The 19,105-nt window shown below is 32.9% G+C and overlaps 1 protein-coding gene across 4 annotated transcripts in view; it reads left to right on the forward strand.

The window, feature by feature from the left end:
* LOC127861869 (uncharacterized) overlaps window positions 1-19,105 on the forward strand; it is a 59,951-nt gene that overhangs the window by 34,625 nt on the left and 6,221 nt on the right. For all 4 annotated transcript variants that reach the window (XM_052400581.1, XM_052400580.1, XM_052400579.1 and 1 more), the window contains exons 9-14: window positions 977-1,130; window positions 2,287-2,365; window positions 3,972-4,043; window positions 4,573-4,702; window positions 6,750-6,818; window positions 14,694-14,826. In XM_052400581.1, coding sequence (XP_052256541.1) covers window positions 977-1,130; window positions 2,287-2,365; window positions 3,972-4,043; window positions 4,573-4,702; window positions 6,750-6,818; window positions 14,694-14,826 — 637 coding nt within the window. The remainder of the gene's footprint in view (window positions 1-976; window positions 1,131-2,286; window positions 2,366-3,971; window positions 4,044-4,572; window positions 4,703-6,749; window positions 6,819-14,693; window positions 14,827-19,105) is intronic.

The following is a 19,105-nucleotide window of genomic DNA, read 5'->3' on the forward strand; positions in this document are numbered from 1 at the left end:
TATAAAGCATTTAATGAAAAACATGACAAAATCTGTGAAAAGGCCCCTTTAATAGTTAAGTACCAATTGCTTTGGTGGGTGGACCTTCAAAGTATGAGGAAAATGAAAAAATTATGCCGTCCTTAAGGATTATTATATTTCGATGCAATGCTCCGTCAAGTCGATCCGTTGGTCAGATAGTTGTATTATTATTTTACCAGAGCACAATTCCAATGTTACTAATCCCTTTTTCTAATGCTAAGCTCAGTCTGACAATAACATTACTTATCTCTTTCCTGATTTCCAGCCCACTCAGGCAATCACATTACCAATTTCCTCTTCTAGTTCCTAACCAGTCAGACACATCACATTACTAATCTGGGCTTATGGATGCGAGCTTAGCCTGGAAATCAGAAAATTGTAATGGTCCATGGCCCTCATGGCATTATATGTCAGGTTTTATGACCTAAAACTCCATGATGCAAGGGTCGCAGATAACCGAAAACAGGACAGATACCTTGTAAAATAGCGCTGTAAAATATACTGTCCGAAAAATTGGAGTCTTTAATTATGGCCGTAAACCCATATGTCCGAAAATATTGAGTCACGAAAAATAATTATTTTGGCTAAAAAAAGGGGGTGTCCTAAAACTGAGAGTCATTACGGTACCTATATTTCTTGTTCGAATTCGACTCTGGCTACTTATGTATAATCTCTGATTCTGTTTTCTATTTAAGTAAAAAAATCACTTGATAAATCACTGCTCCCAACCTAGTCGAGACAATCACATAACTAGCATTTTGGTTTTCAGCCCAGTCTGCAAATCAACCAACTAATCTCTGTTGCTGATTCCCAGCCAATATGAAAATCAAATGACTAATCTCTCTTTCTTGTACCCAGCCCAGTCTGACAATTACAAGAATAATCTCTCTTTCTGGTTCTCAGACCAGTCAGACTATCGTATGTTTAATCTTTGTCTCTGGTTTCCTATCCACAGCAAACAATCACATTGAGGGAAGGCTATCGGTTTTCAACATCAAAACGCATGGCTGGAGGAAGCAGTATGTGGTGGTCAGCTGCAGGAAAGTTCTTTTCTACAGTAGGGAGGCCGACAGGCACACGTCTATACCTATGCGCGTGCTTGATATAGAGTGAGCGATACATCATGAATATGTGTTGTTGGTATTTCAGTATGATAACATTATTTATTGTATTCTAGTAAAAAAGGAAAAGTGTCAGTGTGAACAATCAATGTGTTATATACCTTATTATTTTCTGCCACCAATATTTTGCATTAAACAATCACTATCCTCGAAACTATTAACAGGACTACCTTTTTCGTCGAAACAAAAGTTTGAATATCTTACGCAATAATTTTTATCACATAAAGTTCACTTCTGGTCAAAAATGAACTTTAATGGTATTTAAGAAGTAATATGCTGACTATGTATATAATGAATGGAAAATTGCTCTAGTGGTATGAGATCTGGTATCAGATTGTTGGTTGTGTCAAGAAGAAACGCAATCGAGACTTGCATCTTGTGAAATACATATTCACACAACCAACGCTACTGGTATGAGCTCTCAGAATACCTTACCAGCAAAATACCCTATATTAGTCCTTAACAAACTGTGCTGGAATACAAATTTGGAAGTGAACAAATACAAAAACACGCATGTGTTATACATCAATATATACTTAAATGCGTATTCTTGGACATAAGAACGAAAACTGCATTTAAATCGGAAATGTGTTGACAAAATATAAGCTAGACTTAGCTCCTTGAAGTAATCTGTTTCATGTACAATTGTCTTATAGTATCGGCCCTTCTAATTGGTTGCTAAGATTTGTTACTATGCGCATGTGCTTGTTCTAAAAAAAAGTTACTTAATGGAAAAACGAAACTGTTGCTCGTGTTGTTCTTAAAATATTTTTACATTTTATTTTCAAAAAATAAGCGGCATATAAAACATTTGATAAAGCTATCGAGCATGAGAAATCGGAAATCATGAGAATGATCGTCGTAAAAAGTCATGGATAACCATCAAATAAATTGCAATTTCTAAAAATTAAAAAGACATTAACTTCTGCACGTCTTGAAGGTGTTTCGTTAAAGGCACAATACTATGAGGAGGACCGATACTATGAGAGTAAGGTACACATTGTATGATTTAGTGTAATTATTTATTGTATACACAGGGTGCCCTGTCATGTGGCTGTGTTATAAAATAAAAAGGTCTAAACAAAATATTGTTCTTTAATAGTCGTTTACTGCTCCTGCAATATGTGATTGGTTTTGTTTGCAGGAATCTCACCCACGTCCGGTCAGTATCCCAAGGAGATGCCCACGGAGCAGATGCAACATTCATTCCCAGAATATTCCAGGTACAAATCATTGGACCACATAACGATGTTATCCAATGGTTTATGATAGTTTTGCTTGTTAAGCTCAAAATCAACGAATATTTCGCAAAATATTTCGTCAATTAAGGTTAATCCATAAAAAAAATCAGTGTTCCTTATAGCAAAAGTCGAAATGTCAACGCTAGATGTGGTATGGTAACATAGATTTAAATATATTAAAAATGCTCGTTTTTATTTTTATTTTATTTTTGTGACAAAATATGTGAATTTTCCGCAACGATATCCGAACATTTACGAGCGAACGCGAGGACCTGATAGAAAGCAAAGACACGTGCGCTCCAAATTACAGATACATAGTAAAGATCCATAAACACAGTTATGTATTGCCTGCATACACTTTCATTAGTACACGCTCTCTTTTCTTTTTTTCCTTGTTGAAGCGCTAAGAGCAGTACGTCCTCGTTTGAGCTCCTCTCATTATTAATATAATGATTATTCATGAGAACTACGTAGTTCTTCCTACGCTGCCCGAAGCCAATCTCGCGTTCGCTCGTTCGGCCGGCTTTTGCTATAAGGAACACTGATTTGTTATGTGTTAACTTTCTTTTACGAAATATTTTACGAAATATTCGTTGATTTTGAGTGTTTATGGAGCTTTAATTACCAGAATGAATAGTATAATATTTATGGAAAAAATCACGAATAGCTAAATCTGTGAAAATGTATCATCCATTGAGATTGTGTTTGTTATGATGTTTGGGCAGAAATATAGTATTATCTTATTTAAATTGATATGAGTGGCTGTAAACTGTATGCTCCCATGTATGTGGTGGGTTTGTAAAGACTAAATGGACCTGTCAATATTTTGTTTCCACAATTAATAGATTTTTTCCCCCATGTTGAGACAAAATGTCCCGTGCATAACCGTCAAGCATATGCTTTAGGGACATATGTCACACCCTACGACAAACCTTGGTTTAATTTATGAAAAAGCGCTGATAGAGTTACCTGACACATTTTATGATTGGTTATGTTCATGCATGTGTTTTTCAATGTCATTGATACCATTATTTATTTTTTCAGTGAATAAATTTAACTCTTCCTCCATAATGAAACTGACACATTTATGTCAAATGATAAGTAATAAATCCGAACATTAAGACCATTATCAATTTTAACGTAAATATTACGTATGCAACGGACACATAACACGAATACATACGGAATTGACTGATGTTTTCACGCTATTATAATACGTAGATAAACAAGAACTCATCAAGTATGATAAAAACATGAAGTGTCCGACACTTATTGACGTTTTACACCCGAGGAAATGAAATTATGGTCTAGGCGTGCCTGCCTTTTGAAGATTGTATGAAATTTTGGTTAATGCTTTGATAAAAAGTTCGATTATTATATTTATTTAATAATGCCCCAAATAGTCGATACGGTACAGTACTGACCAGACTGTTTACCATAATGGTAAAATACCAATTTTAGCATAACGAGGATTATAAACATGTTGATTCCATTGACCAAATAGCATATGTAGTGGTGTTTTTAATTTTCAATTGGTAACAAATCTTTGACCAGTCATTATGTTAAAACTCGGACACGTTTTTTGCAGGTGTTATATTCTTCTGAAGGTAAAAACAGAAATACTGAAGAGAATCCAGAGGAAATAAACAGCCTGATAAAGGTATCAGCGGTACATCTGTCATAGTTAGGGACGAGGTCGCACATGCTTTACAGTTGTCATAGTTCATGTAGGCTTGCTAGCTCAGTTGGTAGAATGCAAAACTCTTAATCCAGGGTTTGTAATTTAAATCTATGGGTTTGCTGCATAACTTATGTGGGGATAGGTTATTAATGTGTGAATATCACCATTTTGCCCCTACCTCTGATTCAGGTAAGGCAGTTGTGTGTTGCTAGAATAACTATGCACACATAATATTGAATCACTGCTTATATTGGTAAAGCTTGCTCAGAAATATAGTGAGCAGGTTAACCTACCAATGTTATTAGACAGAAGAGAGCTGAATTCTGATACTATCTCGTCAACAAATAAACCAATAAATGGATAGTATACGACAGTTCTTTGAATTTAAGTCTTCTTTGAATTGTTGGTGTTCCAAATACTTAAAATATGTCTTATATCACACTTAGCACGCACAACTCCCAATCGATTCTAAACGTTAAATAAGATATTTTCATACTGTGGTTTTCAGTCTAAGTCCGATGTTATAGACCATAAGAGTCCCGAGTTTATAGAGCTCCATTTCCGAACACCGACGACATGTGATTCCTGCAACAAGCCCATGTGGCACATCCATCGACCCAACGTCACGGAGCGCAGACGTAAGTAAAATATACCAGCTTCAATGATTTGAGGGATTAAGACAGTGCAGACATAAGTGGAATATGCTTGCTTGAATGATTTTAGAGTTTAAGAGAGTGCAGAAAAAAAGTATATAAAAAACAGCTTTACTGCTTGTAGGGTTTAATAAGAGTGTAAAAATATTCAACAAACAATATTTCTTGATGATTTTAGGGCTTAAGACAGTGTAGACATAAGTGACAAATACCATTTTTAATTATTCAAGAGCCTAAGATGTTAATCCCACTGCGGCCTCCGATTGTTTAGTTGAAAATGTTTTAAAATGAGCGCAAGTATTTTGTTTGAATTCTAATACACAACATTTATTTCAATTGAATATCAGATAACTGATTGCCGTTCTGCTTTAATGAATATTGATTGTCAACACAAAACCATGTATAGTTTATATGGTATTAACGCTACATAATCTAGTTAATATATGTGGTGCAATGAGATTCATTCTTTAATCTTCCTGGAAAATTCTTCATGCTATTACAATCCAAGGGTTTCAGTGTCTCAAACTAAGTTGTCGCCCTTAAATTTCGCCACGTTAAATTATTTATTTATTTGGTCTCGTGCATATTTTTTATCATAAAAACGTTTTATAAGATCTTTAAAGGAATAACATTCAAGCAAACATTTCAATTCATCACCAAAATGATGATTTGAGTTAAATACAAAAAAGTCTGTTTTATGTCGATTCTACTCCATGCCAATGCCCATTTTCGACAGGTAACCTCTTCATTATTGTACGAGTTAGGATTATTTATTTTAGAAACTTATCTGGAGTTTTAGCCATGTAAGATTCAAACCCAAATGTATATTTAAACAAGCTAAAATTACTAGTATAAACTATAATAATTATTTATATCTGAGTAACACTAAATTCATATGTTTTTTTTTTCATACTTTGAATGAGCCAACTTCAATTTGGAAATCATTAGACTGTCAATATGCTCGCATTTACCAAAAATGATGCGTATACATGTGTTGTTGCATGTATATTTTGACAAGATGTTATAAATTTAATATGATAAATTAAGCACAAAAGATGGAATAATTTTAAACAACAAGAAATCATTCTAGATTCCATTTCTATTTGGAGAGGTGTACTCTTGTTTCCGAAATTCGAGCAGCACGTTTAATCATGTTTTTTTCGAGTTACAGTCATACTTGATTATGAAAATAGGTTCTCATCACATATTAAATTGTTGTACGTGGAATCTGCGTGTATTTCACAACAACATCATGATTAAGTTTACCATAATCTGCAAGCTGTTTTGTTCGACGGTTTTATTCGGTAAACAAGTATATATAAAAGTATCTAATTTTTAAATTATCAGTTTCTAACTGGATATCCGAACATCGTTTATATACACAGAGTTTTCAGGCGGTACATAAAAAACACTACACACTATATCATCATTTTTGTAAAATGTTTAAAAAATTTAAACCACAATACAAATGTATTGCTTAATTGAATAACGGCGACATATTTACAGGTATCATGTTAAACACTTTGACATATTCCACGTGATTTACGTACATAGAATCGTTTTCATTCTTAAAATGCAATTTTAATCCTTTTATTTCTAAATCATCATAAGCATCAGTTTTCGATTCCTGCAAACCAATCATATCGCGCTGCATAGAAATAAATAAAACTCTTGATGTATGTGCATGATGTATATATGTATATGACACCGGTATGTTCAATCGAGCTCGTCAATGATTTACTGACACTTCCTTTATTTTTTCGTTTTTCCCCTTGCTGTTATATTGTCCTTGTCTTTGTCCTTGCTTTGAATGTTTGAAATTGTGCATATTCACTGTGTCGTTGTACACTCATCAGCACGTATACCACTTATCTGATTTAAAATAGCGAAACTTACAGTCTCCAATCTCTTTTATTTTTTAATAGATTTAAAGAAAGCTCGCTCGAATTTTTTGGCGTCCGCCATCTAAGCCTTCATCCAGTAGTAGTTTATACATGTTAATATTTGAATTTTATTTATACTTTTTATTCAGACTGTCACTTCAAGTTGCATAAAGACGACTTTGACGAAAGGGAAGAGGAGCTTGGTTGTTACTGCACAGGTATAATTTTTACAATATAAAGAAGTGAAACTCCAGCTGCTGGAGCAGTATTGAATTTTCATTAAAAACAATTAGTTGGTCCTTTATTTAAGGCAAGTGACCGATTGCCCAAACAGTACAAAACAGCACAATACAGCACAATACAAACCAACATAAACACAAAATATGAATAAAGCTGGGGTCACCGCCTTGGAACGGTCAATGCAAAGCATTGGGGGTTTAAACCTGGTTATAGAGCGCTCAACCTCACACTTGGCCCAGCAATATTCATAATACATTTAAGTGTAAATAAAATTTAACGTCATAGCATTGTAACTCAAATTAAACAATAATAAAAGGGAATTAAAACGCATTCAATTTAATTACTATTTAATTACTCAATTGCATTGAAGATACAAGAGTAACAGAATTACAACTTTTTGACGAACGATCAAATAAAATTATTAACAATTGTCAACCACATTCCTTCTTTATAGAAAAGATTTGAGAATATAGAATCATATAGTTAATATCTCAGATAATCATCGCGCAAATACAGGAAGAAGCAGCAATAATGGGTGTAAAAAATCCATATTTCATAGCTTGGTTGTTTATGTGACTGCTAAACAAATTAAAAATAATTAAATCAAACAAGAAACGCCTATCAGAGAGAAAATATAAATAAAATGGAACGTTATAAACCCAATGACCTATGCATGTAGATTACAACTGGGAAAGTCGGTCGTATGACGTCACAAAAGTCCATAATGACGTGAACAAATTCCAAGGGCAGTACTAAATAAAAATATTAATGGGGCTGTGCTACTAATATAACAAGTTTATGTGATTTAATATTAAGAAGCAAATGAATAAAAATGGTAATTCAATTAAAGCGACATTATTGGAATCAAACAGTATATAGGTGTTTTGACAACTGAAGACAGAAATGATTTGATGTACGATTTGAGTCCAAATGTAGTTTACATGCAGATTTGTTCATACGACACAATGACACAATTTTATTCAACAGTGAAAAATGCCTATAATGTAGTATTCATGCAGATGTGTTCATACGACACAATGACACAATTTTAATCAACAGTGAAAAATGCCTATAATATCACTAATGATTCCAAATTTTAAGGGAAGAAAGATATAGTGAATCGAAAACCATCAAACACGTGTTTTTAAGTACATAAGCATCGTATCCTTTTGATAAAAACAAGTTAATTAAATTGAAAAGTTTAATATTAACATTTGGTTTAACATATTTTAATTTGCGGACACGCTTCAAAACATCTCCGTAAAATGATGGATGGGAGATTCCATTATTTAAATGCCATTTTAAAGAAACATTATATTTTGAAATTAAATCACCATACTTAGAGTAAAATCTAGCAAATTTATTTCTTAGGTTATGATACAAAAAGCCTTGTTTTAGCAATTTTTTAGTTAATATTAGATTACGATCATTAAAATCTTTAATACACGAACATGCTCTGGCATAACGTACCAACTGCGAAATGTAAATACCATAGGAAGATCTTTTAGGGATGTTGCCATCTAGAAACGGAAAATTTACAATTTCAAAGTTAAAATCGTCCCGTTTGTCGTATAAACTAGTTTTGATCAAATTATTATTAATAGTTAAATGTAAGTCTAAATACGCAGCGTCTGTATTGGATATACACGATCTATTTTAGACTAGTTCTTTTGGGTAGATTTTGTGAATATATTGTTCAAATAATGGATTATCTAAATTAAGTATGTCATCAATGTACCTACTAGTAAGGTTAAAACAATTAATCAAATCTACTAGCTTAGTTTTAGATAATTCTAACATAAATTCGCTTTCATAACAATATAAAAAAAAGGTCAGCTATAAGTGGCGCACAATTAGTACCCATAGGAACGCCAATAATTTGTTTAAATATTTTATCATTAAATTCAACAAACAAGTTATCCAAAAGAAAAGTAAGTGCTGCACAAAAGTCAAGACCAGCCCAAATGATGTAATTATCTAATATCTGATTAGTAAAGAAACTGTTTTAGTGTTTAAAGCTAGATACAAACATTTCTCTCTAGCAAAAGTTTTTTCAATCAAAGAAACAAGTTTAGATTTTATTAAAGCGTGAGGAAGCGTTGTATATAGTGTCGAAAAATCATAAGTACTTACCTGTGACACGTTATATTTTTTATTTTCAATTTTATCAATAACTTCTAAGGTGTTTTTTATTGACCAAAATAGTTTAATATTGCTATTTTCATAAACTTTATTACAAAATTTAGCTATATGATATCTAATAGCACTCAATGCAGATGTAAGATACACTGATAATTGTTTGGTGGTACAAGACACTGAATTAGCGATAAAACGACTTTTATATGGCGTCTTATGTAATTTAGGTATCCAGTAAAGTGATGGCAATTTCTTGTCAGTAATATTGACTATTATATTTAACTTTATGCATTGGGCAATATGGTCGGTAATAATTTCATTAGGTTGCTTATTGTACTCACAATATGATGTAGTTTGTGAAAGTTCTTGTGAAATAGTTTGAACATAAAACACTCGTCATATTATGATAACATTATTAGCAGCCTTATCAGCAGGAACTAAGACGAGTTTAGATTTTAAGTCTTCAAGCAATTTACAGAGATTTTGTTTATTAAATTTAGGTGAATGTGGTAGGGCCAAAGGATGTGTATCATAAAAACATATTTTATTCATTGCCATACTAAATATTTTTGTTTTCCAATCATTGAGTGCAGAAATTTCAGCATTTTCCTTCCTGCACCATTTAGTGCAATAATCATGTAAGGATGTTACGATATTCTTAATGCAGTCATCAAAATAAACAGGAATAGGCAGTCTGTACTTAGGGCCTCTGCGTAGCAAATTTCTAAGGTTTTTATTTTGAATGAAATTAGGGTCCCCAGTAATAACATGTCCAACTGGACCATATATATATTTAGAACTAGTACAGTCACATAATGTAGGACAATTTCTTATTACATTTATATCTGTGGAAATAGAATTATAATTAAAAACGATACTTCTTACAGGTTTACTATATTTGTAGCAAATAAGTGGTGATTCAGTATTGCGGAAATAAGGGGGAATCAACCGACGTACATTTTTATCATTGAATATTTTAGGAAGGTCAATTAAATCAAGACCTTTGTTACAAAACTCAATTTTGATACGATTTCTAGTTTTGTTAAGTACATTTTCAATAAAAGGTTTAAGATAGTAGTCAGTGAAAGATTCAATAATACAAGCACATTCATATAGAGGGTCAGATTGAAGTAAAATAAGTTTACATTCCTTATCAATATGTTGCAACGAAGAAACAGAAAGAGAGCAAAGTGCACTTAGTAATTTATGTTTACCCCCATTTTGTAATACTGTGTAGCAATCATTTAAAGAAAGCAGACGTTTAAATTTACGCCTTAAGTTACCATTTTTCCTAATGCCATGTGAACGTTTATTTCTTAGACGTTTACTAAACAGAGAAAATGAATTAATCGATTTATTTTTAGAAATTGTTCCAACATTTAGAATATTATCATTTAATCCAAGTGGGTAAGCTGATTGCAAACGTTTAATCCATTCAAATTCTGACATGCACCTTGCTTTTAATTGGCACTGACTTGAAGAACTATCATTAAAAATAAGTTGCTCCACAGGTTGAATTGAAATATTTGTTACGCTATGACCTGTTTTATTAAAGTGCTGGTAAATGAAGTTATAAAATTTATTGTTATTTTTAATTTTAAAAAAATGTTCCCTAAAACGTGTTTTAAGTGATCTACCCGTCTGCCCAACGTATTGCGCACCACAACAGGGTACATTTCAAGTAATAACATAAACCACATGCATAGAATTTCATGAGACATCGGATTTAATATTAACTGAAAATTTGCGGTTATTAACCGATGAAAGAATAAAAGAGGACATATTTAAAAACTTGCAACATAAACACTTCCTGGAGTTGCACTTATTTATTGTAGGATACCGATTACACGGAGCTAAATTACGCTGCGAACTAGAACCCAGCCGCATTGTACCTCCAATGAAAGAAGTTCGAAGTAAACTTAATTTGACTGTAGGTTTAGAAAAAAGTAATTGTCTATAATTTAACGGCAAATGAATACTACGTGTAATCGGAATTCTCAATGGTGAGAGAACAACTTTCGGGTTTTTTGTAATCAATCTGTCCATAGGTTATTTATTTGGCGAAACCACCAATCTAATAATCACATTAATACACATTGCCAAGTCAACATACATAAAAGAGTAAGAGGAAGCTTGTCAGATAATGGTCTGTAAAAATTCAGTATAACCTGCAGAACTCTCAATTGATGAACATACACGTTTACTTTATAAGTACAGAGAATGTATAAGAATCTAAGTATAAGAAAGGTCTTAAACAAGGTTTCTTAAAAAATAATAAAAACACAATACCGCCACCAGCCTCTGAAGGCTGAAAATATAACAACATCGAAGATATGTACGGGGATACACGCTACTGCATCCACGCAGCACACATCAAACTGTTGTGCAATGCAATATAAAGAAGTGAAACTCCAGCTGCTGGAGCAGTATTGAATTTTCATTAAAAACAATTAGTTGGTCCTTTATTTAAGGCAAGTGACCGATTGCCCAAACAGTACAAAACAGCACAATACAGCACAATACAAACCAACATAAACACAAAATATTAATAAAGCTGGGGTTACCGCCTTGGAACGGTCAATGCAAAGCATTGGGGGTTTAAACCTGGTTATAGAGCGCTCAACCTCACACTTGGCCCAGCAATATTCATAATACATTTAAGTGTAAATAAAATTTAACGTCATAGCATTGTAACTCAAATTAAACAATAATAAAAGGGAATTAAAACGCATTCAATTTAATTACTATTTAATTACTCAATTGCATTGAAGATACAAGAGTAACAGAATTACAACTTTTTGACGAACGATCAAATAAAATTATCAACAATTGTCAATTACATTCCTTCTTTATAGAAAAGATTTGAGAATATAGAATCATATAGTTAATTTCTCAGATAATCATCGCGCAAATACAGGAAGAAGCAGCAATAATGGGTGTAAAAAAATCCATATTACATAGCTTGGTTGTTTATGTGACTGCTAAACAAATTAAAAATAATTAAATCAAACAAGAAACGCCTATCAGAGAGAAAATATAAATAAAATGGAACGTTATAAACCCAATGACCTATGCATGTAGATTACAACTGGGAAAGTCGGTCGTATGACGTCACAAAAATCCATAATGACGTGAACAAATTCCAAGGGCAGTACTAAATAAAAATATTAATGGGGCTGTGCTACTAATAAAACAAGTTTAGGTGATTTAATATTAAGAAGCAAATGAATAAAAATGGTAATTCCATTAAAGCGACATTATTGGAATCAAACAGTATATAGGTGTTTTGACAACTGAAGACAGAAATGATTTGATGTACGATTTGAGTCCAAATGTAGTTTACATGCAGATTTGTTTATACGACACAATGACACAATTTTATTCAACAGTGAAAAATGCCTATAATGTAGTATTCATGCAGATTTGTTCATACGACACAATGACACAATTTTAATCAACAGTGAAAAATGCCTATAATATCACTAATGATTCCAAATTTTAAGGGAAGAAAGATATAGTGAATCGAAAACCATCAAACACGTGTTTTTAAGTACATAAGCATCGTATCCTTTTGATAAAAACAAGTTAATTAAATTGAAAAGTTTAATATGAACATTTGGTTTAACATATTTTAATTTGCGGACACGCTTCAAAACATCTCCGTAAAATGATGGATGGGATATTCCATTATTTAAATGCCATTTTAAAGAAACATTATATTTTGAAATTAAATCACCATACTTAGAGTAAAATCTAGCAAATTTATTTCTTAGGTTATGATACAAAAAGCCTTGTTTTAGCAATTTTTTAGTTAATATTAGATTATGATCATTAAAATCTTTAATACACGAACATGCTCTGGCATAACGTACCAACTGCGAAATGTAAATACCATAGGAAGGTCCTTTAGAGATGTTGCCATCTAGAAACGGAAAATTTACAATTTCAAAGTTAAAATCGTCCCGTTTGTCGTATAAACTAGTTTTGATCAAATTATTATTAATATTTAAATGTAAGTCTAAATACGCAGCGTCTGTATTGGATATACACGATCTATTTAGGACTAGTTCTTTTGGGTAGATTTTGTGAATATATTGTTCAAATAATGGATTATCTAAATTAAGTATGTCATCAATGTACCTACTAGTAAGGTTAAAACAATTAATCAAATCTACTTGCTTAGTTTTAGATAATTCTAACATAAATTCGCTTGCATAACAATATAAAAAAGGTCAGCTATAAGTGGCGCACAATTAGTACCCATAGGAACGCCAATAATTTGTTTAAATATTTTACCATTAAATTCAACAAACAAGTTATCCAAAAGAAAAGTAAGTGCTGCACAAAAGTCAAGACCAGTCCAAATGATGTAATTATCTAATATCTGATTAGTAAAAAAAAGCTGTTACAAACATTATTTAACCACCCACTTTAAAAATGGATTTTCTTTACAATTTTGTTAGTATGTTGACCATGTCTTTTTAATAGATTTTAATTAGCAAAACATCGATTGACACTTTGCTCTTTCTTGACTAACGTTTAATTACAGTCACCGTTGCTGCTTTTATCAGAAGCAGTGTTTCCATCTATGAGTTTATGCTTGGATAGACGTTAGGAAAAAAAATGCGAATGGATAAAAGCAAAAAAAGTGATATTTATTTTCGGTTTGTTTGGTTCCGTTGTGTATTAAATCTCTCAGAAAATACTGGTATTACAAAAATTTGCAATCACGTACTTTGTTGTTTTTGGACAACTTCTTGTGTATCGAAAATAATTACTTTTAGTGACAACTTTTTCGGACACCCATATTTTCCGATATACAACGTAATTAATAAATCCAGATTTTCAGGCAGTTGATTTTTTTTCAGAAAAACCTGGTATACCTCATTACGTGTATCTTTTGATTGCTTTTGTTTTCACAACCGGACGACAGTCATGAAAGAAACACGTGGACACTTACACATGTTTTATTTTAGTAAATAGACATATACACTGGTTATAAACAATGGTTTAAAACAATAGCTTAGTATGGTTATGCTGTTGTAATAATCTTCGTAAGGAACCAGTAATATCTGCTAAATGTGGTTTTGTATAATTTGAAGAGAAGCTGTTTTATGTCAATTCGTTCCAATAACTAAGATAATATGGAGGCTTTTGATATTTAGTGTTTTGAAGTTGAATTTTATTATTAAAGGTTCTCACTACAGTTAAACAAAAGCTAATATTTGTACTCGGAGGTCAAAGTTTAAGCGAAGGTCCAATTTTGATGAACACAATCAAACCTTTGAAACTATTTTAGATTCATTGCTAACGTATCTTACATAATTAATACTTAACGCCGTAATATGTACAAAGACACCTTACAATTTTTCATTGAAAACATTTGAAAAGGGATATTACACACACGAATATCCCAACTTCAATTTAATTGATGGATTGTCTTGTTTACTCTAAAATTGCGAATGCTGTCTTTGGGAATATGTTTGTGTATGTACTGTTTGAAGGCTGTGACAATTTGCGTAAATACGGTCAATGATGTGGATAGAAAATTGTTCTTTGACGGGGTTTGACTAGTTTTTGTATTCTGTTGACCCAAATTTCTGATATAAGATAGTCTATACACAGTTTACAAAAAAATAATCAATGCGTTTCCAGTGAGCTATGATTAGAACATACATAAGTATTCAAACAAAAATCTATCCATTTTTTGTTTGCAGTGAAATTTGATCAGAACAAACAAGCGAATGAACTGCTGCTGCTAGCGGATTCTGCAGATGATCAGCAGACCTGGGTGACGCACCTCAGTAAGAAAATCTCCAAGAAATGCACTTCCAACCAAGGAACATTAGGGTTGGTATTCAAAACGTTACCTTCGATATTGAAATTATCGTTTTAAAACTATTATAGGCAAAGCATTTATATGCCAATACTACTCTAAATTTCAAAGATAAGGTATTATATGGTTAAAATATTAAGTCAGTTTTAAAATCTGTTCGTGTACGTAATCGACAATTGAACCTGTAACAAATAAACTCGAAGCCTCCGGCGATACTGACTGCTGGGAGTGCTCGTATCATGATTAGACACGCATGGCTTTTACAAGTGCATTGCAAGTCAGGCATTTTATTATAGTTTTAACATGTTTTTATCTTATAATTACCCCTGTTAAGCTTCCATATTTCTCAAGCGATTGAATTAAAACTTCAAATGTGCTTTATTGTCCGTGCTCATCAATCTTCTAGGGTTTAATTTTCACTTGAATATAGCTACCAAAGCGGCGCAGGGGTATTAATCACTTTGAATGAACGATCCGTGGCAGACCTCACTTCAAAATTGTCCTAATATTTCGTATCATCTGTAGATGTAGCTCACAAGAGAAAAACATATATTTAAACAGTGGGAATCAAATCTTTTGTAAAATTGTTAGGCTGGGGATTTTAATAATTTGAGTGTATACTTTTCTAAAAATCTTCAGCATTGATTTTGTAAATCATGTGCATGGGGTCAAAATGGCAATTCCTCAGTTATACAGACTTTAAAAATCTACTCCTCTGAAACCGCAATTTTCATATGTTTTATTATTTGGTTTGTAACATCATCGATTCGTCCCCTAAAAGGATTACTCAAATAATTCCCCTGGAATCAAAATGAACAACGCCTTAGGGGTCCCAATATAAATATATATAATTATATAGTAAATAGCTTTAAAAATGTTATTATCTAAAACGGAATGGATATTGGGTTTAATAATCGGTGTGGTAAATGATTTCAGAGACTTAAATAACTTAAGCAATCTTCTTCTCTAAAAACAGCAATAGTCAGGGTTTTAATATTGGTAAGTTACATCCTATACTTGTCCCCTACAAAGTTTTGTTAAATTTATACCTCTGGAGTAAAAAAATGGCCTCGCCCTAGGGTTTACATTACTAATAAAATTGACTTGTATAGTAAATTACTTTACAGATTTTTATCTCTAAATCCACAAGTCCCAGACCTTTGATAAATATTGTAAAAAATGAAATAATGTAGATTGTTCAAAGAATTATAAAGATTACGCGTCTTATATCGTATCCTCGTCCTCTACAAAGTTTGTTCATGCCTTTGGGGTCAACACTGGGTCACATAATTTGTTATGCAGTAATATAGAGAAAATAAAATAAAAGTCGTTGAAAAAACAAAAAGATTTAAAGTTGTAATGTTTGGCATGTACCATCATAGAGTGGTCCTCTTTTACGTCACTTTAAAATCAGTTCCCCGTAGTCAAAATATACCCTGCTTGGGGTAGTTGGGTTGAGATGTTTTTAATTGAATGTATATTTGGTATGTGACAGCAGATTGTGGTGTTCTACAAAGGTTGTTTAAATCATACCTCTGGGTTTGAAAATGTCCACGTACCACACAGGTGACCGATCTAGGACTATAATGGTCCATTTTATTATTACGTATATTACAATGGCGTTCAATGGTTTTCAGCTGTATTTTAATTAGTTTACCTGAGAACGAAGTGCCGTTTGCGTCGTCAACTTTAAGCTCATAACCACTTTAGAGGGCGGTATTTTTAATTCAATCTTGATGAAACTTTATCAGAACATATCTTTGCCGATTTCATATCAGGTTAACGTGCGTCCAAAAACACTGTCATCAGTTCAATTCTTAGGAAAGCCTCGATATGACTCTAGAGGCCACTTGTATGACCCAATCTTGATGAAACTTGGTCAGATAGCTTACCTTGAATATTTTTAGGCAATCTGTATCAATTTTTTAACAAACTATGTCCGCAGGCAAAAACTTAGGAAAATCTTGTTACCACTCTAAGGGCCACATGTATGACTCAGTCTTAATGAAACTTGGTCGGAGTGTGTAGCTTGACAATATGAAGGCAATGTTTGAATTTGGGTAAAGTGGGTTAAAAAAATTAAAATCACCAGGAACTGTCATAAACAATTGGTGTCCTTGAACTTCGGTGGGCGCTTACGTGCCATCAAAGAACTGCAAATAGTGGAACATTGCGTACATAGACATTTTGTGACAATTGAACTAATTAAAGTTTGAATTCTATAGGCATTCAAAACGTGTGTTTTTATTAAAATCCGTATGTTTTTTAGCTCATCTATTTTTTGAAAAAAAATTATGAGCTATTGTCATCACCTTGGCGTGGGCGTCAGGTCAAGTTTTGCGTTTAGGTACACTTTTCTCATAAAGTATTAATGCTATTGCATTCAAACTTGGTACACTTACTTACTATTATGAGGGGACTGGGCAGGCAAAGTTAGATAATTCTTGCATTTTGACAGAATTATGTGCCCTTTTTATACTTAGAAAATTGAAAATTTTGGTTAAGTTTTGTGTTTAGGTCCATTTTATTCCTTAAGTATCAAAGCTATTGCTTTCATACTTGCAACAATTACTAACTATCATAAGGGGACTGTGCAGGCAAAGTTATGTAACTCTGACTGGCATTTTGACTGAATAATGTGCCCTTTTTATACTTAGAAAATTGAAAATTTGGTTAAGTTTTTTGTTTAGGTCCACTTTTTTCCTAAAGTATCAAAGCCATTGCTTTCATACTTGCAACACTTACTATCATAAGGGGACTGTGCAGGCAAAGTTATGTAACTCTGACTGGCATTTTGACAGAATTATGTGCCCTTTTTATACTAAGAAAATTGAAAATTGGTTAAGTTTTGTGTTTAGGTCCATTTTTTTCCTAAAGTATCAAAGCCATTGCTTTCATACTTGCAACACTTACTAACTACAGTAAGGGGACTGTGCAAGCAAAGTTATGTAACTCTGACTGGCATTTTGACGGAATTATGGGCCCTTTATACTTGAAAATTTGGTTAAGTTTTGTGTTTTGGTCCACTTTATCCCAAAAGTATCATAGATATTGCTTTCATACTTGGAACACTCGCAAACTATCATACGGGGACAGTAAAGGACAAATTGCATAACTCTGGTTGTCATTTTTACCGAATTATGGTCCTTTTTGACTTAATAACTTTGAATATATGGTTACATTTTGTGTTTAGATTCACTTTGCTTCTAAAGTATCAAGGCTATTGCTTTTAACTTTAAATACTTTCATGCTATCATGAGGTAACTGCACCTGGCAAGTTGAATTTTACCTTGACCTTTGAATGACCTTGACCTTGTCAAATTATTAAATTTGCTAAAATTGCCATAACTTCTTTATTTAGGATTAGATTCGATTGATACTTTGACAAAACAACTCTTACCTGACATACCACAATTTACTCCAAACCATCCCCCAGGCGCCCCTGTAGGGTGGCATATGGCAGTTAAACTGTCCGTCAGTATGTCAGTCAGTCTGTCTGTCAGTCCGAAAAAAACTTTTACATTGGCCATAACTTTTTCACTTTTTAAGATAGCAACTTGATATTTGGCATGCATGTGTATCTCATGGAGCTGCCTATTTTGAGTGGTGAAAGGTCAAGGTCATCCTTCAAGGTCAAATGTCAAATTAATGGTGTCTGTCCGTCCGAAAACTTGAACATTGGCCATAACTTTTTTGATATGGAAGATAGCAACTTGATATTTGGTGGCATGCATGTGTATCTCATGGAGCTGAACATTTTGAGTGGTGAAACGTGAAGGTGAAGGTCATCCTTCAAGGTCAAATGTCAAATATATGGCGTCTGTCCGTCCGAAAACTTTAACATTGGTCATAATTTTTTTAATATTGAAGATAGCAACTTGATATTTGGCATGCATGTGTATCTCATGAAGCTGCACATTTTGAGTGGTGGAAGTTCAAGGTCAAGGTCATCCTTCAAGGTCAAAAAAATAATTAATTCAAAGCGGCGTTCTAATGAAGCTGCACATTGTGAGTGGTGGAAGTTCAAGGTCAACCTTCAAGGTCAAGGTCATCCTTCAAGGTCAAAGGTCAAAAAACAAATTAAAAATTTCAAAGCGGCATTATCATGAAGCTGCACATTTTGAGTGGTTGAAGTTCAAGGTCAAGGTCATTCTTCAAGGTCAAGGTCATCCTTCAAGGTCAAGGTCATCCTTCAAGGTCAAAGGTAAAAAAAAATCAAAGCAGCGTTATCATGAAGCTGCACATTTTGAGTGGTGTAGGTTCAAGGTCAAGGTCATCTTTCAAGGTCAAGGT

Source organism: Dreissena polymorpha, chromosome 16 (assembly GCF_020536995.1).
Source record: "Dreissena polymorpha isolate Duluth1 chromosome 16, UMN_Dpol_1.0, whole genome shotgun sequence".
NCBI lineage: Eukaryota > Metazoa > Mollusca > Bivalvia > Myida > Dreissenidae > Dreissena > Dreissena polymorpha.